The sequence below is a fragment of the Artibeus jamaicensis genome, unplaced genomic scaffold, assembly GCF_021234435.1.
Source record: "Artibeus jamaicensis isolate MK-2021 breed Jamaican fruit bat unplaced genomic scaffold, CSHL_Jam_final contig_1696, whole genome shotgun sequence".
Lineage (NCBI taxonomy): Eukaryota > Metazoa > Chordata > Mammalia > Chiroptera > Phyllostomidae > Artibeus > Artibeus jamaicensis.
In genome coordinates this window covers 140519-161558 of record NW_026521330.1, presented here as the reverse complement: position 1 = coordinate 161558, position 21040 = coordinate 140519, and the positions used below count along the sequence as shown (strand labels likewise).

The 21040-nt window shown below is 52.1% G+C and overlaps 1 protein-coding gene across 3 annotated transcripts; it reads left to right on the top strand.

Annotated features, from left to right (window-relative positions):
- The first annotated feature begins 91 nt into the window (after window positions 1-91).
- On the top strand, window positions 92-16896 carry CASP2 (caspase 2). Of its 3 annotated transcripts, XM_037160812.2 has the most exons (11): window positions 92-296; window positions 3412-3562; window positions 3859-4026; window positions 4169-4250; window positions 4811-4905; window positions 5187-5363; window positions 10321-10449; window positions 10585-10675; window positions 14228-14377; window positions 14549-14658; window positions 14822-16896. In XM_037160812.2, exons 1-11 carry the CDS (start codon window positions 223-225, stop codon window positions 14951-14953), a joined length of 1359 nt encoding a protein of 452 aa, XP_037016707.2. In that variant the 5' UTR covers window positions 92-222; the 3' UTR covers window positions 14954-16896. The 3 variants fall into 3 exon arrangements, with proteins under 3 accessions (XP_037016707.2, XP_053525875.1, XP_037016716.2); XM_053669900.1 differs by lacking the exon at window positions 3859-4026; XM_037160821.2 differs by lacking the exons at window positions 14228-14377; window positions 14549-14658; window positions 14822-16896 and adding an exon at window positions 10757-10821.
- Window positions 16897-21040: the final 4144 nt, after the last annotated feature.

The window sequence follows — 21040 nt, the reverse complement described above, 5'->3', positions numbered from 1 at the left end:
CCAGCCCGCTTTCCATTGGACCGCGCGTCCACGACGAGGTTCTGCGCCTGCGCACGCACAGGCTGCGCGCAGGGAGAGGGGCGTAGCGTAGGGGTGATGCCGGGAGAAGTAGGGCGCAGGCGCGTTGTCCGCTGCCAGTCGTAGGAGGGATGCTGAGGCCGCGAAGGCTTTCGGTTTGTTGGGGTTGTGGGCGGTGCACTCCCAGCCCGGGAAAAGCGAGAAATGGCGACCCCAATCGCGAATTCCCGGCCAGCCCTGCCCCTAAAGGGGCTAATGACCGCTGACAGGAGATGCAGGTGAGTCAGGGAAGATCCCAGGGCTCCTCACTGGGGCCCAGGGAAGGGGATCCCGTGTCCCAAGCGTATGGCCTTGGTGCCTTTCCCACCTTGGAAAGGTGGGAAAGCAGCCTGTCCGCACTGCCTGCCAAGGATGGAAGCCGGGCTGCTCCTCCAGGGGCGCACGTCTCGGCCTTTCCCCTCCATGCTCCAACCTCGATTCGTCCATCCTTAGGAGGGCTTTGAACAGGGGGAGCGCTTTCCATTCCTACTAAATCTCGGCTTCTGTTCAAGATTCTCCATCTTTAAGTCTTTAAAAGGCTTTTTCTTTCCCCTGCTTCCCTTCTGAAGAACTGTACTCTGTCCCTTTAACCGATGAGACCTGCAGATCCCGGCATCCTACCTAATGTGCATTTGGGTTGGATTGACTATATCATGAGCTGTATTGCTTTGGGTGTAATGACCAGATTTTCAAAGCAATCAGCACAAACTTTGGCTTTTGAGTACCTCGAAAGGACAAGGAGGTTTCGGAGGCTCCCAGTGTGTCTCCTCCGCCTGTACCCCAATTATATCCTTTAGTGGCGTGCATCACCCAGAACATTTTAAATGCCTTCTGGCCCAGACCCAGAAGATTTAGGACTTCAGAACTGGAACCTGCAGGAGCACACAGAATCAGTACTGAAGGACTCCTTTTGTGTCCTTTTCCGCACTCCTTCCTCCCCGTGCCGATGTGTTCTAAAGTTCTACGTGGTGGTGGTGGTGGTTACTTTTGGAAAGTCCACCTTTGAGTTTCCCCACGTGATATGGAATGCAGAGAGGTGTGGGGAGAACAGATGATGCTTCAAATTAAACCCGTGGAGTTTGGGGTTAAAAATTCAAGTCTGGAACTTGAAAGAGTTAAGGACCAGGAGTCTGGATGAGACAGACTGAGGACAGGTTCTTTCAGGGGGTTTCTTAGTAACCGTCAACATTTAAGGACAGGTCAGAGGTCCTCTGGAGGAAACAGGAACCCCGTGGGCAGAGAGGGGATGTGGAAACAGTGGTGTAATGGGCCCCAAGGGAGGGGAATGTTGTATTTTGTTGTTCGTTTTAGGTGTTTGTTCATCAAAGGTTAACAGCAACAGGCACACACTAAAATGAGTATGGCAGAGCCTTTTATGAATGGCATTAACACCCAAACTTCCTCCCAAGAAGAGGGCTGTTGAAACAAACTGTGAACAAGCGGTCTTTTACAATCACATGGAAAATACAATAGAGCTAAAAGAAAGCACTGGTTTCTCCTAAAACTAGATTACAGCTGTGCTTACTGTACATAACACAATTTAAAACAGATTGCAGATGTGGAATATGGTAAATTTAAAATTCATCCTTAGATTTTTATCCTGGAAAATTTCTGTTCACAAAGGCCCAGCGTAAGGGTAAGGTTTCACCGAGGAGTGGGACCAGAACATCGTACTTTTTCCATTCGAAACAAGTCTGGTCACTTAGCTTTGGGCGAAGTTTAAGGCAGCTGGGGAAGCCTGTTAGCGGCTGCCTACAGGGAGGAGAAAGTTTTAAGGAGGAAATGCTGCAGATAAGCCGAGGGAAACCTGGGGAAACCTGCTCCGTCATTGGTCTGTGTCCTGAGGAAATAGCAAGAGGGCCCCTGCAGTCAATGTTGTTATCTTGTGGTTGATACCTAATTATACTTATTCTTATCAGCGTTCACATTGGCCATTGTTACTGCTTTGATGTCTTTAAAGTGATTCTTAAATGAAGTTTTTGATCCAGAGGTGTCCAATCTTTTAGTGTCTTGGGGGCCACACATTAAATATAATCTACACATATAATCACACACACACACACACACACACACACACAGAAAGTCTCGTAATGTTTTTAAGTAGGTTGACGATTTTGTGTTGGGCCGCCTTGGTAGCCATCCTGAGCCCCATGCAGCCTGAGGGCTGCAGGCTAGACACCCCTGCTTGACCGTGTTGTTGGCAGGTTTTTACTGAACGTTTGGGGTAATGGGAGTATTTCAAGAAACGAGAAGTTAAAATGGAATTCCAGATATCGCTGTTCCCAACCCAAACTTTCACCTGAGTTGGCTAGACATTAATCTGCTTAGGCTAACCATTCCCAACCCTGGGAGTGTTTCCCTGACCACTGCCCCTGCCTTAGAGCCCACGTGCCATCTTCCTGGGTCCCTCTCAGTTCTTCCAAGACCATGCTTTTCTCTCCTCTAACTATAAATCTCTAGCGTAGAGTTAAGCCAAGTACATGCTATAAATGTGGGATATTTCACTGATGCTATGATGCACATTTTAACATCTTCGAAATGAGGATGGATCTTTAAATAGGATTTTGAGTTGTAAACCGAAGCTATTACCATATTCCTCTCTCACTGCCATGAGGCCCATTCTGTTGTCATATGTTTGGAAACTGAATAAACAGGCTGGCGAGCTCCAGGTTTATACAAACTAGGCACATGGATGATACACATTGAAATGGGATTCTTTTTAGTTCATAAACAGAAACCGCTCTCTTTCCAAACCAACAGCAAAACTGAGGAAACCTTGAAACGAAGACATCCCTAGTAAATGCAATTACCAGAATAATTTAGCCTTTATGTGCTTTAACTCTTAAAGTGATTTCAGATTATGGTGATCATGTCCGTTGTTGGTATTTATCTACTGTGACTTTCTCTCATTCTTTCTCCTTACTCAGTTCTTAGAGGATCCCGATCACTTTTCAGCAGCCTGAATAAGTAATGTGAAGTGTTTTCTGGAATAATCTCTTGATTACAGTTGGTCTGTCGGAGGAATACTCCTTCTCAGGAATACGTGTGTGCCTGTGTATGTTTCTGTGAAGGTAGCTGTGTCCCTCCCCTAGACACACTGTCTCAGAGGATGCTTTCGGTTGAACACACTCCATAAAGAATCATGTACATCATTTTCTATGCTTAATACTTCCTTGACTTCAACCAGTTTCCATAAAATATGCCTAGGTTATTGTAGGCATATTGTACCTACAGTACAGTTGGTTGTTATAAGTCCGGTCCCTGTTGATCTTCTTCCCTCCGCCTCGTGCACACCCCCCTTCCGTGCCATCTCTTCCGTTCTCGACAGCCTTTCTCTCTGCCTCTTACCGGTAGGGCACCGGGTGTGTTCGGCATGCATCCTGACCATCAGGAAGCCCTGAAAAAGAACCGAGTGGTGCTGGCCAAGCAACTGTTGCTGAGTGAACTGTTAGAACATCTCCTGGAGAAAGACATCATCACCTTGGAAATGAGGGAGCACATTCAGGTATGGAGGTGAAAGGGGAAAGCTGCGTAAATTGATCGTAGAAGTAGGAACAGAGCTTGATGCTGTGTGCAAACCAGGCAGCGCCCGAGGAAGGAGAAGACAGTGCTCCTCTACCCCAGAGCATGTACCAGAAAAGATACGTGAATCAGGAATAGTGGGAAGGACTGCACCTGTACTGTTTTTTTATGAAAGGGATTCTTGAGCTGGGTGATGACATCCTTAGGAAGCTCATCTGGAGAAATGGAATTACAGCCAGATAAGTGAACAGGCTTTTATGTTTTATTCTTGTATTGTAGGCCCAAGTGGGCAGTTTCAGCCAGAATGTGGAGCTCCTCACCTTGCTGCCCAAGAGGGGTCCCCAGGCTTTTGAAGCCTTCTGTGTGGCCCTGAGGGAGACCAAGCAGGGTCACCTGGAGGACCTGTTGCTTTCCACCCTCTCTGGTCTTCAGCACGTACTCCCACCGGTACGGAGCCCTAGACATGTGGTGTGTTAAGAAGGGTTAGTTTGGTGGGAAAGGAATTTCTGAAACGGGAGACAAGATCTGGGTTTTATTTGGACCGGACGGTCTCCCTAAGACCTGCCTTGGGGGTCCTGATTTCTTACAGCTGAGCCGGGACTACGACTTGGGTCTGTCTTTGCCGGTGTCTGAGTCCTGTCCCCCCCACAAGCAGCTCCGCCTGTCTGCAGGTGAGAATGGATGGGATAGAACAGGTCCCACAAACTGACTGCCCTTAACTGGCGTCTGGCTGCCCTAGTGTGTGATACCTGTTTCCATTCACCTTGGGAACAGTTTCCTGGCGGAATTTGTTCGGGACTGGCAGAGCAGTTTGGGGGGGGGGGGGTTAGGCAGATTTCCCTTCCATCACAGATGGTGTTTTCATGGCGGTTGGCCCTGGAGCAACTGGTAGAGGTAGGAAGTTCCTGTGTACGGTTGGCCTGTCTCCTCTATAAAGCTGAGCTGTTACGAAAATGAGAATAGACTACATTATGGGCCACTAGCCTGCTGATTGAGTTACTGCGTGATTAGAACAAGGCTTTTAGCACATCTCATGCAGTCATTCAGTGAGTTGAGCACCCACTGTATGCAGGCTGAGTCAACAGGTCTCTGCCCTCCGTGGATCTTACAAATTTGGGGACTGAGCAAGACCAGTAATGATTAAAACCCCAGTTCGAAGGGTGCCTGAAGTTACCAAGTACTAGGGTTGGTGTGTAGTTTGTGTGCTAGTTTTTGGCTTCCTATGCCACAGACGCCGTGGAACTCTCCCTAGACAACGGGGATGGCCCGCCCTGCCTTCAGGTGAAGCCTTGCTCTCCTGAGTTTTATCAAGCACACTCCCAGCTGGTGAGTCTGGCAAGATGGCCACAGGAAAAGAGTTGCGGAATGAGACGCCCTTCTTGGGCGTCTGGACTTGGTCTGCATGTACCTTCTCTCCCTGCTTTATTTATTGGTCAGAAAGGCTTTGCTGATGGGCTGTCTTCCATGGGCCTGTTTCTGTCCTGACCTGGGGGAGTTCAGAAGAGTATGATGTCTTCGTTTTCTCAAAATGTCTCATGAGGGGGCGGGCGGGCTGGGGTTTGTGTCCTTAAGGTCATAGTCTTAATTGGCCTCCCCTCCCTCCCCAGGCCTACAAGCTGAGGTCTCGGCCACGTGGCCTGGCCCTGGTCCTGAGCAACGTGCACTTCACCGGAGAGAAAGACCTGGAATTCCGCTCCGGAGGGGACGTGGACCACAGCACCCTGGTCGCCCTCTTCAAGCTCTTGGGCTACCAGGTCCACGTTCTACTGGACCAGACCGCGCAGGTACCCGACGTGACCCTCGGGGCCAGAAACGCCCACTGCTGCTCCTCCGCCCGCTGGGCTGGTGACCTAGTTACTTCCTCTGCTCACTTTTTTGCTCACTCTTTTCTGCCTCCCCCCTTGCAGCCTAGTAAAAGAAAAAGAATTAGCGTTAGCCAGCCGCCTTGCTGTTGACTTCTCGGGGTAGCTGTGCTGTCCCCAAGTAGAAGTCCTCGGCTGGGTTCTCCGTTTTCCATGTCCGGCAGATTAATTCCCAGTCCCTCAGGAAGTGGGGGGACAGCGAGAGTCACCCAGCCGACTCCGAAAGACCCTTCTAAGCCAGGGGTGCACAGTCTAGTTATTGGCGTAAAGGTGACTTGGGCAGCTGAAATTCTTAGAAATGAAAGCTGGCTGGAATTGCCCTTATAAATACCGTGTTGTGGCAGTTTAATGCATTGGCCTGTGGAAAAGTTCCTTTCTATCAGTTGTGTGGCCACGAGGCAGATCTTAGGGTGGTTGCTTCTGGACTAGATTCCTGCCCATCATAAGCATTTTCGTTATGGGTTTTTCTTCATTAACCTCCATTATCCAGCGGCACATTGGGCTTTATTACTCTTGGCTGTTGCTGTTTTGACATTGACGATAGCCTCTTGGTGGATTAATACTGAGTCTTCACTTTGATTCCAGAATAACAGTACTTTCCTGCACTTGCCTTTGGGAGTGTCCGTGGTAAGGTTAATGTTTCTGGGAGCTCTGATCTGTCCAGGTCAGGGACCTCCGTTTTGCCTTCAGCGTTGTCTGCGGTCCCGTTCCTGGTTTTCCAGCTGTCTCGCTTCTCTGGGAAAAGTTAGGTATTTGCTCCACTCCCGGCGATGAGGCCGCTTCCATCAGGAGACACTCAGGTGTTCTCCTTCCCCGCAGCAGCCCATGCAGCGCAGCGAGGGCCTCAGAGCCACGGCTGGGACTGCTGCTTCAGACCGGTCTGCCGGGCGTGGAGGGAGCGAGGCTGGGGCATCGGCCCCGATGCCGGCACAGGGGATCCTGTTGAAAGTCAGTGAACGACACAGATGTTTCCCACGCTCCCTCGCAGGTTTTGCTCTGCAGGTTTTGCTCCCGTCATTCCTTTCACTAGGAACTGATGTTCTGGTTTTCCAAATTGTGTCTTGTCATTAGGGACCTCACATGCGTGGCAGTGTGAAATGCAGCCCTAAACAGCCCTGAGTCACCACGCAGCTGTAGGCTGTTGTTTTCAGAGACAGTCACTAGAATTGAGGGACCCATGAGCCCACTCTACAAGCACCGTTCCTGCTGGTGCCAACCCTGACGCAGACTCCGGGACCCCAGGGGTTCTCCTTCTCCGGTCACATCGTTCCGTAACTGCAGTTGCAGCAGCATCTGATTTGGGGTGCCTCAGGGTGGGGCAGACTGTGTCGGGAACCAGGGATGTCAAATGTGGGCCTTGGGTTCTAGGGAACTTCGGTTAGATGAGGAACTCTCGACATCAGCAGAAAGCAAAGCACGTCCCAGGTGAGATTAGAGACGGAGTCTTCTACAGAAGATAAGAGAAAGAAACAGTCCCCAGGGTAGATAGGGCCTGAAGGCTAAATGGAGACCTGAATTGGCCTGGAAGGGCAGCTACGAAAGAGGGGCGTGGTGCAGGGAGCCAGGGCAGGGAGGACCCCTGGTGGACCGGTGGGTAAGTCAAATAGATGCCTAGGGCAGAGGAGTGCCGAAGATGAGATTGGAGTTGAGGGGGGCAGATGCAGGGGGCCTTGAAAGTCTTCCCCAAGGAATTGGACGTCCTTGTTTTGGCATTAGAACATCATTAGCGATTCTTGAATGGAAAGTGATGCATTATTCACGCGACGGTTCAGGAAGACTAATAAGACTGCATCGCGGTGAATGGAGTAGAGGCTGGTGGCAGGACATCCATCTCGGAGTGGGAATCGTCGTGCCGGTACGAGAGGGTGAGGGAGAGGGTGAGGGCTGGACGACGCAGTGAGCTGAAGGGAGGGTGTGAGGAGCAAAATGCCGTGGTTGTGCTTCCAGTGCCTGGTGGTTGAATAACCACATATAGAGGGGGTGGAGAAGCTAAGGAGGAATCGAAGGCCTCAGAGGAGGTCAAGACCAAAGCTGTGAATTTGGCAGTTGTGCAGGAAAAATATTCAGTGAGAGAGTATGAGATCTTTGAGAAAGAGATTAGAGGAACGAGAGCAAAAGGCTCAGGACCGAGCCGTGGGAGCCGGCCCTGCAGGCAGCCTGACCACCAGCTCCGGAGACTCAGAGCCACGAGGGGGACACCGCGGAGCCCGTTTGTGGTGGGGGCGGGACTCTCGGGCCCCTCTGAAGTCCCGTGGTCACAGAGGGGTGGTGATGTGGGCCACTGGGCCCCCGCACAGCATTCATTCTGGAAGGGCCTCTCAGGAAACTCCACTCTTGTTTTATAATTACTTGATGAGCAAAGAAACAACCAAAAAATTAAGAGCCTTTCTTTTTTTCTTTGGACTCCAGAGAAAATTCCATTTACAGTTGCAGACGGTGTGTCCTTGTAGAGAACCCTGCCCATCCCTGACGGGCGCTCACTGGCGTCCTCGCTGCTCCTGCTGGTTCTCAGTTTTTCTCTGTCCTCGGTCTGTTCTCACTGCGTCTCCTCCGTGAGGCTGCTAGTTCTAGAATTACAGATCATCATATGTGAGGAAATGGGACGCATTTTAAGTGACAGGTATTCTTACCCCGTGGCATTGGTTTTTAACTTGCATTTGGGTCACAGGCTGCTTTGACGACATAGGGGCAAGCTGTGGGTCCTTCCAGGAAAGGCTGCCCACAGAACCATGCACAGAATGTCAGAGGGCTCAGGGGCTATTCCCTTCTGCTGCCCCCACCCGCAGCCAGACCACAGGCACGGGAAGACTGCTGTTTAGATAAGGGCTGTGATTTGACCGGAAATAAAGCTACAGATCCTACCTGAAGCTGTGCTGCCTTTGGAAAAAATCCCCCCAGGTGATTCATTCCCGTTTGTTGAGTGGTTTAGTCCTGTCGATTCGGGTACAAAGTGTGCGTTCATTCTTTGGGCTTTTCTGTCCTCCGCCTGCTGACCTGATCGTCTCACTGGAGTTCTGAGGCCTCGTGAGTGGGGCCACACGTAGATTTGTGTTCCCTTCCACGAGCAAACGTAACCAGCACACGTCAAATTCTGTTGCGGTCGACTCGAGAGGAGCCTTCCTACGTACGGATTCCCTCGAGGTTACGTGTTCTAGAAATAAATTAATTTTGAATGTCTTTTACTACCTTCAGATTTCCAACATTATGGGTGGCTTCCGTGTGTCCAGAAAACATACGTACTGTGTCGGCGAAGCCCATTTCTCCGTTTCCTGTTATGTTGAAGAGGTTCAAGTCTTGTGTAATGAAGCCTCAGTCGTGTGCAGGCGATTCAGTTGGCCCTTGAACAACACGGGGTTCAACTGCGCAGGTCCACTTACAGGCAGATTTATTTAATTTTTTTTTCAGTAAATACATAGTCAGCCCATTGTATCTCTGGGCTTCACATCCCTGGATTCAGCCAACCTCAGATCAAAAACTATTTTTGGTTCACTGTTGGGGATCTGAGGATGTGGAATGCTAACTTATGCCTTGGTCTGCACCATTGTATCTAAGGGACTTGAGTATCTGCAGATTTTGGTATCCTTGGGGGGTCCTGGAACCAATCCCCTACGGACACCCAAGGACAACTGGTTAAGTTCTGGGGGAATCAAAAATATGTGTGGATTTGTGACTGGGGTGTTGGTGCCCCAATTCCAATAGTGTTCGAGGGTCAACTGCATTGCAGACAAACCGATTGGTAGTTCTTGGACTTTGCGTATTGATTTCGGAATCGCTGAAGTCTTGTTAAACGCAATTGCCGAGGCCCAAGACTTTGCATTTCTTACGAGTGCCCAGGTGATGCCCGTTCTGCTGTGTTGGGGACCACGCCGTGAGAACCACCACAGTGCATTCCAGAAGGGCGTGCTTTTTTGTCGAGGGCTGTGTGGTGTAACTCTTCTGCCCGGGTAGCATGTTTGTCTTCACTGTGGTTCATTCAAGTTCATAATTGTGGTTCGTTCAAGTTCGTAATAAAGTGGCTTCTCTGAGCTACGAGAGACAGCCGAGACAAAAGTTCAGCAGTTAATGTCAGATTATTATAACATAGCTTCCCATGGATGGGCGAAATGCTTAAGTTCGGGAGGTACGCCTATGGCGGCTCAGGGCTAGATAAGCAAGATTCTTAATTTGGACTGCAAGGTTGACCAGTAATAGGTTTCTTTCGTGAAAAAAATGGTAATCGTGTTACCATTCATTAGACCTGCACATAACATTAGTGCAGATCATTGCAGTGTGTGCCAGACACAGCTATAAGTCCTTTCTTTTCTCACAAAATGGGTAGTAGAGCCTTGAGGGGCTTCATAACTTGTACCAGCTTTGAACCCAGGGATCAGACCTCAGTCTGCCTGAACCTGTAGCCACTGCACGTAGTCCTGGCCCTGACAGAATCTTCTAGAACAGCGTGCTCCTCCCTGAACAGGTGTTTTCTGTAGACACGATCACTGTCTCTGCGCACGTCAGCTCTGTCATCATGGTCCTATTAGTCCTTTGTCACTGAGCAGTGTGTTTTCTCACAGCCCCATAGGGGACCCTCATTCACAGCTCAGTAGGTGGTCCCCCCCCCCCGCCGTTTGTGTGCAAGGGCATTGGCTCTGAAGAAAGGCCTGGTTGGTGATTGGGAAATGGACAGAGTTAGCTGGCTCTTGGTTGTCTTCATTGACTTGCTCTGATCCAGGAGTCAGCATATCTCAGTCAGTGAATTTTGTGCCGTTGCATGCAGAATTCTGTGTCTCGGGTTGTGCTTTCTTTAGCCTCTCAGAGGGTCTCTGACTTCCCTTACCGTGGACCGCAGAAAAGTGGTGCTGACTACAGCGAACAACACTAAAAGGTATCTTTCTTCCAGGAAATGCAAGAGAAACTCCAGAATTTTGCCCAGATGCCTGCTCACCGTGTCACCGACTCCTGCATAGTGGCCCTCCTCTCTCATGGCGTGGAGGGCGGCGTCTACGGTGTGGACGGCAAGGTGCTTCAGGTGTGTGCAGTTTGCAGACCGACGATGTTCTTAAGGCCGGCCCTTGTCGCACAGTGCTGGCTGCTGCGGGGGGCAAGGACTCAGGAGGCCCTACTGACTGCTTAACCTCCCTTCTCCCCTGCTTCCGCCTGGCAGCTGCAAGAGGTGTTTCGGCTCTTTGACAACGCCAGTTGCCCGAGCCTCCAGAACAAGCCGAAGATGTTCTTCATCCAGGCCTGCCGCGGAGGTGAGTGCCTGGAGGGCCGGCCCGGGGAGGGGGCTCCTGGGCAGCCCCCCCAGCTCTCACTTTCCTGTTTGCTCCTCTCAGGTGCTATTGGACCCCTTGGGCACCTCCTTCTGTTCACTGCTGCCACCGCCTCTCTTGCTCTGTAAGTGTCCCCGATGCATGGGGTGTGCTGGGACCTGGCAGTCCCTGGCTCTCAGGCCGCCAGCTCTCCGTGCACCGCCACGCCCTGTCCTCAAGACTCTTGTGGACGTCTTTGCCTCCTGTTCTGAGGACTCTGACTCTTTTCCGTGCTTATCAATAACCCTGATGTGCTTTTTTGGTTACTCCTTCCGGTTAGGGACTTTCTGTCTGTCCTTCCTGTCCCTCTCGCTTTACCCCCTTCCTCTTTTCCTTCCTCCCTCTTTGGTCTCTTTTTACTTTCTCTTCTCTTTTCACCTGCCTTGCCATCCTTTCCTCCCTGCTTCTCTTCATCATCCACGTGCCGTGCACGTCAGCGGGGGCCCCGTTCCTCAGCTGCTGCCTCCCTCTACTCTCGCCCGCAGCCTTCTGCCCCAGGACTCCGTGACGGGGCTCAGCAGACACGTGGGTGCGCCTCTCACCGGGAGGGAGCCCGTAAGAATGAAAGTTCTCACTGCAGTCAGATTCTGCCTCTGCCACTAGCCAGTCAGGTCGCATTAGAGAAGTCACTTGATGTCCCTCTGTCTTTGTTTCCTTCATACAAAATGTAGAGAGTCATCAGGCCTACTTCATTGGGTTGTTTCGACGACTGAGTGAAGTACTACAGTACTACGTAGGAAGGGCTTGCTTAGCGCAGTCGCTGGCTCTTAGTAAATCCATGAGAAATGCCGGCTACGATGGTTGTAACGTGACCAGCGCCTTCAGGGGCTTGTGGTTGGAGCAGAGGTCACTCTGTCCAAATACTCAAATAATTTTTTAATCTGTTGCCTGTTCAACACTTGTAAATGGTTAATACTGCTTCTATTCTCCTACTATCACCAAAGAAGGTAACTGATTAAGGTCCTGCACCGTAACTAGAGCCACTCCAGGTACTATCACAAAGCGAACGACATCGTGGTCGCTCCCAGGCGCCTGCTAGTGACTCGGAAGATAGAGCAGACACACACGAAGTTCCTGTAGGCTCGTTCAGAGGCCTCAGGTCAGCAAGGGTGGAATTGGTGAGCTACAGACCATACACAGGAAGACGCAAGCCGTGAGGAATGGGCCACTTTAAGTCAGCTCAGCTTGAAGAGATTTTCCTGGGCAGGTTGAGGCTTAATTTGGACCCATAGGCGTGGCTAGCAGGAGGAGCCTTTCGAGAGTAAAGGGGGAAATACAATATAGGGCAAGCATGGTGAGGTTAAGAGAACGGCCCAACCCCCCGAAATGGGGTGTCGAGTCAGAAGCAAGCCCGGATCTCATTTAAAAACCAAGCATCTGTGTGATATATCATGTGCGTTTTTCAGACTGTAAGACGCACCCCCCACCCCCGCCCGGAGGAATAATGGTTGTTAATGCTGCTGCTGAGTTCTGTTTACATGGACATTGATGCAGTATTACGTTGTTTATCTTACTAAATATTTCACCACATTTTTTCTTCGATGTTTTTTTCCTATTTTCCTCTAAAGCCTGGTGCATCTTATGGTCTGAAAAGTACAGTATATAGTGAGGTGTGGCCGACCACATGAGGTCAGCCAGCTGATTATAAACATTTAGCCGCAGCTGAGAGTTTGGGGCCTCAGCAGATAAGAGTATCGAGCTTTGGGGAGCGTATATAAGAAAGGAGTGGTGATTTTTTTCCTGGCATCAGCATGGCAGGAAGCTGCATTAAGAAAAGAGTGCTGGGGGCAGGAACTGACTTTCATTCACCTGCTGTCTTCCCAGGCCCAAAGCATTGCCTGATAGACACGTGGTGGCCTCAATAAATAGTGGATGACGGGATGAAGGTTCTCCCAGTAACAGAAAACAGATGTGGGGATATGGTAGAGAAGGAACCGGTAACATTTATTAATTAATAGATCTGAAGGCAAGAAAGGAGTCTCCTTCCTTTGAGGGACACATGCAACTTGTCCTAGTTCCTTCAGGAGGTGTCACCAGCAAAATACAGTGAAGTAAAGACACAAAGCACTGTGTCCTGTATTCAGAGACACACAGAACCCCTACGTCTGGGTAGGGAGAAGTTGCTCTTTCCTGGGGCGACCCGAGTCTTCCTTCTAAAATCAAGTTCTTCAGTGGATGACCAGGGGCTTGCTGCTCCTTGGAAATGAGCCCACCCGTCTTCAGCCATATTTCGTTAATATGACAGGTCTGTAGAAAGTGCTGCCCCGCCCCAGTTGACCGCCTCCTAAGCTGGAGCGGAAGCTCTAGGAGGGGGAAGTCTTCACTCGATCCCCAGGGCTTAACACCAAAGTAGCACTTGGCACGTGGCCGCTGCCCAACACATTCTCAGAGGACCCGTGAGTCTTGGCCGTTTCCCGCACAGGTCTTCACGCTTCCCTGTCCGTCTGGGCTCTCGAACGTTCCGTCGTGGAGCAGCAGTGTTGCAAAAGAGCGTACTTTTCGTCTTGGGTGTGACGAGCTGCGTGTCCTGCCTGTCTCTTTCCTGTCAACATGCCCTGCCCCCCCTCCACTCCCCGAAACGAAACATCAAAAAAGGGGTCGTGTGCGGGTAGATCAGGCCTCGGTCAGGAGGCTGGGCGCGTGCTCAGGGCAGGTTGAGGAACTACTGCAGAAACTGAATAATAGTGTACTTCAAGTTTTTCCTCTGAAATTGCTCTTTCAAACCTTGGGTGCCTGGTACAATTTGGTTTGTGAAATTAATAGACAAGTGGTAAGTGCTTTTAAAAAACACAAAAAATGCTTTGGAAATGACTGGTCGTGCTTAGTTTTATAACCTTTTTATTGATGCAGATTTCAGGTGTTTGACTTTTACATGGCACACACATAGTGATCATATTTTTGGTTTATTAACTTGCTTTTTCTTTTATAATAAAACTGAATACGTCTGCCCCAGCTGATGTGCCTCAGTGGGTTGAGCGCCAGACTCAGTGAATTGGTTGAATTCCTAGTCAAGGCACATGCCTATGTTGCGGGCCAGGTCCCCAGTAGGGGGTGCTCAAGAGGCAACCACACACTGACGTTTCTCTTCCTCTCTTTCTCCCTCCCTTCCCTCTAAAAATAAATAAAATGTTTTTAAAAATCTAAATATATTAGGTATTCTATTGTGTATTGCAATAAAGAAGCACTGTGACTTCCAGGTGCGTTGCTCAGTGAGCAACTGAAACCATTTTAGTTCTGTTCACCAGGAGCTTGGGATTCGGCGCCTTCCCCCCACAGACCGGCCAGCTCAGACCAGGGGCTTGTGCGCCCCTCGACAGATGCATGCGGGGAAAGGAATGGGGATAATGGGTTTCTGTGTCTTAACTCCCAGGTTGGAGGCGGCAGCCGGAAATGACTCTTCCCAGTCAGTGTTGTAGGGACCTTGGCCTTGCCCGTGTCGGGCCCAGGAGAGATGGGAGGGGGTAACATCCTCGTCCACTCTGTGCCTTCCTGCAGATGAAACCGACCGCGGGGTGGACCAGCAGGACGGCAAGAGCCACGCCCCGCCCCCCGGCTGCGAGGAGAGCGATGCTGGTCGGCAGGAGCTGCCGCGGATGCGACTGCCCACTCGCTCGGACATGATCTGTGGCTACGCCTGCCTCAAAGGTAGCGCCGAACGATTACACTCTCTTCCACACTCGCATTTTCTCGTGTGAGGCTCTCTGACGGGTGGGTGGTGGAACGAGGGGCCGCAGATGGCGAGTTTGGGACATCCAGCTCTGTGGGTGAGGGTGTCCCGGGTGACCTTCACACTGGTGGCTCCTGTCCTGGCTGCAGGGACTGCCGCCATGCGCAACACCAAACGGGGCTCCTGGTACATCGAGGCCCTCGCTCAAGTCTTCTCTGAGAGGGCTTGTGACACCCACGTGGCCGACATGCTCGTCAAGGTGAGTCGGCTGCACCTGGCGCCCTGACCCTCCTGCACCCCCGCAGTCTGCCCCCGCCCCCCGCCTGCTTCGCCCAGTCTCTGCATCCTCCCTGTGGTACTGACACCATGGAAACGCCAGGCTCTCAGACTCTGGACCCTGCGTGTTTTCCTTGCCTTCCCAGGTGAACGGACTTATCAAGGAGCGGGAGGGCTACGCCCCCGGCACAGAGTTCCACCGGTGCAAGGAGATGTCGGAGTACTGCAGCACCCTGTGCCGGCGCCTCTACCTGTTCCCGGGACACCCTCCCGTGTGAGGCCACCTCCGTCACCCGGGACCGCGGGAGGCGCGGTGGAGCCTCTTCGGGACTGGGGTTTCCGTCCTCCCCCTCAGGGACTCGGAGTCCCCAGGCTGGTTTCATGCCCGTCATCTTTGCCGTGGCGTCTGGGACTGCAGGCTGGCTCCCGCCGTGGGAGGCTTGCTCCCCGGGGGCCGGCGGCCCTGGCAGGACTGGTTGCCAGGAGCTCGGCTTCGGCTTCGAGAGAGGAGCCCAGCGGCGGGGTTGGGAAGCGCCCTGTTGGCTGGAGAGGTCTCCTCCATGGGGGTGCACCCTTCCTGTGCCCCGCTCCTGTAGGTGGCACTTTGGTCGTTGCTTTTATCACATCAGGACATCTCAGAGGTCACCTCCTGCCCTTCATATCCCAGCCTACTTTTCTGAAAGAGAATTTGGAAGGCGTCTTATTTAACGTAGGCATTTGAAGGAACAGACGGGACCAGAGACACGCTCTGCTGCTGTGTGTGTGGAGGTGACCTGTGCGTTCCTTCAGGGCAGCAGGGCCACCCTGGGAGGGACAGTCTTCCCGTTGCCACTGTGGGCTCTGGACTTCAGGAATCCAAGCTGTCACAGAGGTGGGGCTGGGGCGCACCTGGGACCTGTCACTCAGCAGTCGTTGCCCGGGAAAGTCCCAGAGATCTTTCCTCTGCGCTCTTACTGAAAGGGCCCGGCGGGCAGTGCATCTGAGGCAGGTCACGGTGGTACCTGTAACCTGTCGCCTTGCCTTTCTTACCTGGCTGTCACCTCCCTGCTTCCTGTCTCTCCCCTGTTCGTTTCATCCTGTTCACTGCTGCCTCCAAATCTGTCTAAACTCCTGCTTGCTGGTGTCATTTGGTTGTTCAAGGATGCAATGTAGTACCTTGTTCCTGCTTTCTGTTCCGGTGCTGAATCCCCTTTTGATTTTCCAGGGCCGATTTCCCCGCCCTCGCAAGTCTCCCCACCTCGGGGAGCCCTTGGCCGTATTGGCATACGTGTTGTTTGCCCCGGGAGCCCTGTTCCTCGGTGCTGAAAGGGTACTCCTGCTCCTGAAGGCCTCCTTGACTTCCACTCTAGTGTCTGTGTGACAGATTTGGGTTTTAAATAGAAGTCTGCTCATCTCACTCCCCTGCTGGGAACGCGTTGCTTTCTTCTCAAACCTCAGATGACGTCCAGACTCCTTCCCTGGGCCTGCAGAGCCCCTGCCTGCCCCGTAGTTGCATCACGCGTGGCTCTCTCTCTAAGGGAACAGCTGCAGTGGCTTTGTCCATGTCGGTCCTGCCCTGAGCCGTCGCGGACACTCCCGGGCCCACGGAGCGCCACCCTCACCACACGTGGCTTTGGTGGTTTTGCCCCTCGACCTCAGTTCAAATCCACTCTCTTGTGGAGGCCTCCTCAGGCCATTGTCTCTCTCAGCGTGACTGTGTTGATTACTGGCTCCTGTGTTCTGTTTAATCCCTTCGCTGCGCTTTTCCTAACCTATAATGATACACCGACCTGCTTCCCTGTCCGTCTGTCTCCCCTACTAGGCCGTAAGCTCCATGGGAGCCCAGACTTTGTCTTGTTCACCAACATCTACCCCGCTTCTGGCACGTAATCGGGGCTCCAGTAAATGTTCGTTGAAGGAAGCAGCCCTCGCTGGAACCCTGCCTTTTGACTGTACACAGTTTGGTGTTTTACTCTGAATTGTTTGGTGTGTTTTGTCTCATGCGCCGGCATTACAAATTCCTGAGGCTGTGTCACCTGTGAGACAGCTTCCTCCACTGTGTCGTAGTTGAGGTGCTCAGTAGATGCCCGTCCGTGAGCCAGGTGGTTTGGAGACTTGGGGCCCCGTCCTGCTCTCCCTGGGCTCAGGGCTGTCGGGAAGCATTTGGGTGATGAAACCTTTCCAGTTCCCACTGCCAGGATGTCGCGTTGCCATCAGGTGCCAAATAAATGCTCATATTTATTACCGATGTGCGTCTGCCGTCTCTGTCTGCGGATAATCACGTGGTGCCTACTTACTCTTAGCCCCTTGCAGCGTTCTCACCCCTCCCAGGGCCTACCCCTTCTCACTTTGCTGCCCGATTTTTAGTAGGAACAGATCCATGCCTGAGATGAGCCCATCTTAGTTGCACGACCGCGGGCAGTGTGGCCAGCACTGGGCCGTCTCAGGGCCAGAAGAGCCGGAAGTCGTTACCAACCAGTATCGGGTCTGGATTATTTCAAGTAGGTGGGGAAGGCTGGCGTGGGAGGGTAATCAGGCTGGTAGAATCCCTTACCTCACATGGTCCAGTTTGGGTGGAAGGTCTTCTAGGGTGGGCACTGGGCAGAGAATTGTCAGGCAGCCAGGAGCAACCTAGGCAGCGGGCTGCGTGCGCCTGGGGGAATGAGGGAGCCACGCCTAAAGGGGAGACCTGGAGAGGCCAGTGTCTCCGTGCAGGTGGGGCGGGGAGGTTTAGCGGGAGGGGAAATTCCCTGGGACCACTGTGGCAGGAAGAGCCCTGGGACCTGGGAGGAAGGTGAGTGCAGAGGAGGAAGAGCGGGAAGGGACTGCGGGACTAGGACCTCCCTGAGTCCCGTAGTGCCCAAGTTCACCACCAGGGGGAGATGGAGAACTGGCTGGAGGGGGGGCCCTGGGGGCAAAGGGCTTGAGAAGGGGCAGGTGGTCGGCTGTGCTGTGAGAAACCTGGGGGGATCTCCTCGGGAGAGGGAGGGACGTGAAGTCTAGGAGAGGTTTACAAAAGTACTGGAGTGGCAGGAACAAGGTAAGCCCCCGTTTGGGGAGTAGGAAGGCGCAAGGAGGTGTGGTAAACGCGGGAATCACAGAGCAGCATCCGCCTCTGAGCTGGAGTCCGCGTCCTCCCCACCCCCGCCCTTGACTGAGGGTGTCAGGTCGAATTGCACCGTCTCTGCCCCCCTCCCCCAGAGGCTCACCTCTGCCAGGGGATTCTCTTCTAAAATTACCTCCCTGAGCTGGGGGCTGCCCCGTGCCGCCGCCTCCAGCCTGCTTCCTGCACAGGGAAGGGAATGGGAAGAAAGGAAACAAGTCTTGGCGAAGGAGGAAGGCAGGCCTCCAGTGGGGGGAGGAAGTCCCCAGTAGCTGCAGCTGACAACTGGTGGGCATGTCCGAGGCGCGGTGCTCGGAGCCTCCCCACCCTCCCCACCGTCACATACAGCAGTCACTTTCCCATTTTAGAGCTGAGGGAAATGAGGCTCAGAGACCTGCAATTGTACAGAGGAGAAAATGACCCTGTTGGTTAGAGCGTCACCCTGATATGCCAAGGTTGCATGTTCAATCCCTGGTCAGGGCACGTACAAGAATCAACCAATGGATGCATAACTAAATGGAACAACAAATTGATGTTCCTCTCTCTCTCTCTCTGTCCAACATCAATTTAAAAGTTCTTTTTTTTTTTTTATTTGAAAAGGGAAAAATGTTACTTTAAGGGCATGAACTTGGAATCAAATAGACTGAATCCTGGCTCAGGCTTTGAAGATACTGGAGACCTTAGCTACGGTACCTAACCTCACGGAACATCAGTCTCCCGTATCGAAAAGTGAGGAAAATTATTTGTACCTTCAAAGGTCCCCACGAGGACTGAAGGTGATGCCGTACAGCAAATTGCATGGTGTTAACACATTAACTATCTCAGAAAATGAGCTCCAGTTTAATGACCCTAGTTCACATGCACTGCGGGAGCGAACACTGTGCTCACTTTTTTGCATGTGTTCTTTTATCTCCGTGTCCGTGACCCTCTGAGTCACTGCCTTTCCGAGGACATGGAAAGCAGCATGGGGAGTAATCTGTCACCTTGACTGTGCCCTTTTTGCTTACAGGACTTTTCTCCTGGCAGGAGACTGTTCTCCTTCCTTACCTTTGGGAGCTATAGATTTTTCCCACTGAGCTGGGAAAATAAACCTGAGACCAAAGACTTTATTATTATTCCATCTCAGCCCTAGTTAGGGAGAGAAGGGGGTGGGGTGGGAAGTGTGTCATGCTTGGAAAACCAGAAGAGGGAGAAAGAGACCCGTCCTGTGCTATCAGCAGGGCCTCCCAGGGCACGGGAAGAGACCAAGGGTGTTTCAAGGATCTGGAAGGTGCGGTCCTAGAAATGACTGCCACTTGGTCACTTGGACAACCTTCCTTCCCATAGCACGTCCATAAGCCTGTAGGTTTTAACTGTTTAGTATCCTGGACCCCAGAAGAATATGTATGATATACAACATTTGTATCTAATAGAATACATGCATGCTTATGAATTTGTTTCCAAATTGAGCTTTCCACAGAACTCCCTGGAAATCCAGCTTTGTCTATCCATATAAGAACCCAAGGACTGTACCCACCAGAGGATGGGTAGGGGAGGCTGGGCAGAGTCTAAATTTGATTCTCTTGTTCTCTTACAGGGTGATAACCCATGAGGTCTCAACTATAATCGCACAGTCCAGGTAATGCCCCTCGCACCCTGCACTAGCAGCTGTCGACTTCCTTGACCTTCCTCATTTCCGAATCTGGGTCTCGGAACTGCAGCTGCTGCTTCTGCTTGGCTCGGTCCAGTGTGAGGGCCACCCCAGCCCCACGGCGCTAGCCTCCACATCTTGGAGTTCATAACCAGGACCTGACTTTCTCTGGAAGAGTGAAGAAATAGTGCCTTAGATACTTGTTTCTTGGGATTATCAAGACCCTCCAGAAACTGGCTGCCTTCGGGAGAGCTGTACTCCACAAACAGCTGAAAATCTTCCCAATTTCTGAAGCTCCCTCCCCGCCCACCCCCAAATATAAGTTCACTTAGCACTGCATTTTCTTAAAGACAGTATTCGTTTCCTCTCACACTGACCCCTTAGAACTCTTGTTTTCTGCCTGCAGAGCTAGCAGAACCCTTGGTCCCTTGACAGGGCACATGGTCATCTTTGTGGGTGGACCGTAAACCTTCAGGTGCGGAGGATTCATCTTACAAAAGGTGCTTCTGATGATTTCCACCTTCCCACCTGCTGTGCACAGGGCTTAGATCCAAATTTACCTGCGGACCACATATTCAGTGTCCCTGCCCTACTGTGCCTGAACTTGGACCGTCCTGGGACAGACCCCACTTGGTGATGGACCCTAAATGACCCCCTCGATTATGTCTCTCACTTCTATTGTGAGGAGTTCACAGGAGAAAGAATGTCCTAGGAAAATTGGCAAAAGGAGATAAAAATGTGATGCCAGATCGTTTGTCGTTGGCTAAAAATGATTTACTGACCTGAAGAAGAGAAGAATGGCAAAGTACTTCCCCATCATCCTTTGTATTTGTCGTGAGAAGTGCCCCTGTCTGCGGCCCCTGGCCCATTTCCCCTTTCCCGTTATGCAACCCAACTAGACAGACCCGCTCCTCAGTCCACACAGAAGCTCAGTCCCTCCCCGTGAATGCAGGCTGCTGGTGCGGCGGACACTTACTGGTCTGGGAAGTGGGAGAAATGCCAGAAGCCTGGGCTCTGCCCCCCTTGCTTCCCACAGCACCCCCCACCCAGTGGGTGCGAGATCAGGGGCGACAAGGAGTGGCACTGAAGCATGATGAGCAGCGCCCCGCAGACAGAAAAGGCAGAGCTGGAGGAGAAAACAGAACATTGGATGGGTGGGGAGAGATGCCCAGCAGGCGAGGACCACACCGTGGTTGGAGATGCAGTGGGAACAGCCCAGCAGGGAGAGATGGCAGAGCAGCCTCAGCTACTCCACGAGGTGAGTCACACTCCAGTGTTTCGGGGCCTTGGAGTCACCGTCCAGCAGGCAGGGAAGCCTCACCTTTCACTTACTGGGGGAGAGATGGGACATTTTTTTTTTATTTGAGAGAGAGGGGACACTTCACTGGTGCAGGTTTAACATGCTCTGGGCACACACAGGTTTGAGAGCATGCTAAGCAGTTTTCCTTCCTGGCCTGAGCGATATTTATAGAGGGACCAGGGCCTTGGGGCTGGAAGCCTCCTAGTGACGCAGAAGGGGGACAGCGCTGCTGCCCAGCCGAGGGAATTCCCTGTGGGGCTGTCCCTCAGGTCGTCACCCTGACCTCCTCCCCACCCACACTGCTGTCACACCTGCTTCGACCCCGAGCAGATCAGATGTGGCTGTGGGGGGTC

Excerpts from the sequence above, each read along its gene's own strand:
- CASP2 (XM_037160812.2), top strand. The coding sequence starts at position 223 with ATGGCGACCCCAATCGCGAATTCCCGGCCAGCCCTGCCCCTAAAGGGG. Across the intron at positions 10,450-10,584 it reads TGGACGGCAAGGTGCTTCAG|CTGCAAGAGGTGTTTCGGCT; the intron begins GTGTGTGCAGTT and ends TCCGCCTGGCAG. Across the intron at positions 10,676-14,227 it reads CATCCAGGCCTGCCGCGGAG|ATGAAACCGACCGCGGGGTG; the intron begins GTGAGTGCCTGG and ends GCCTTCCTGCAG.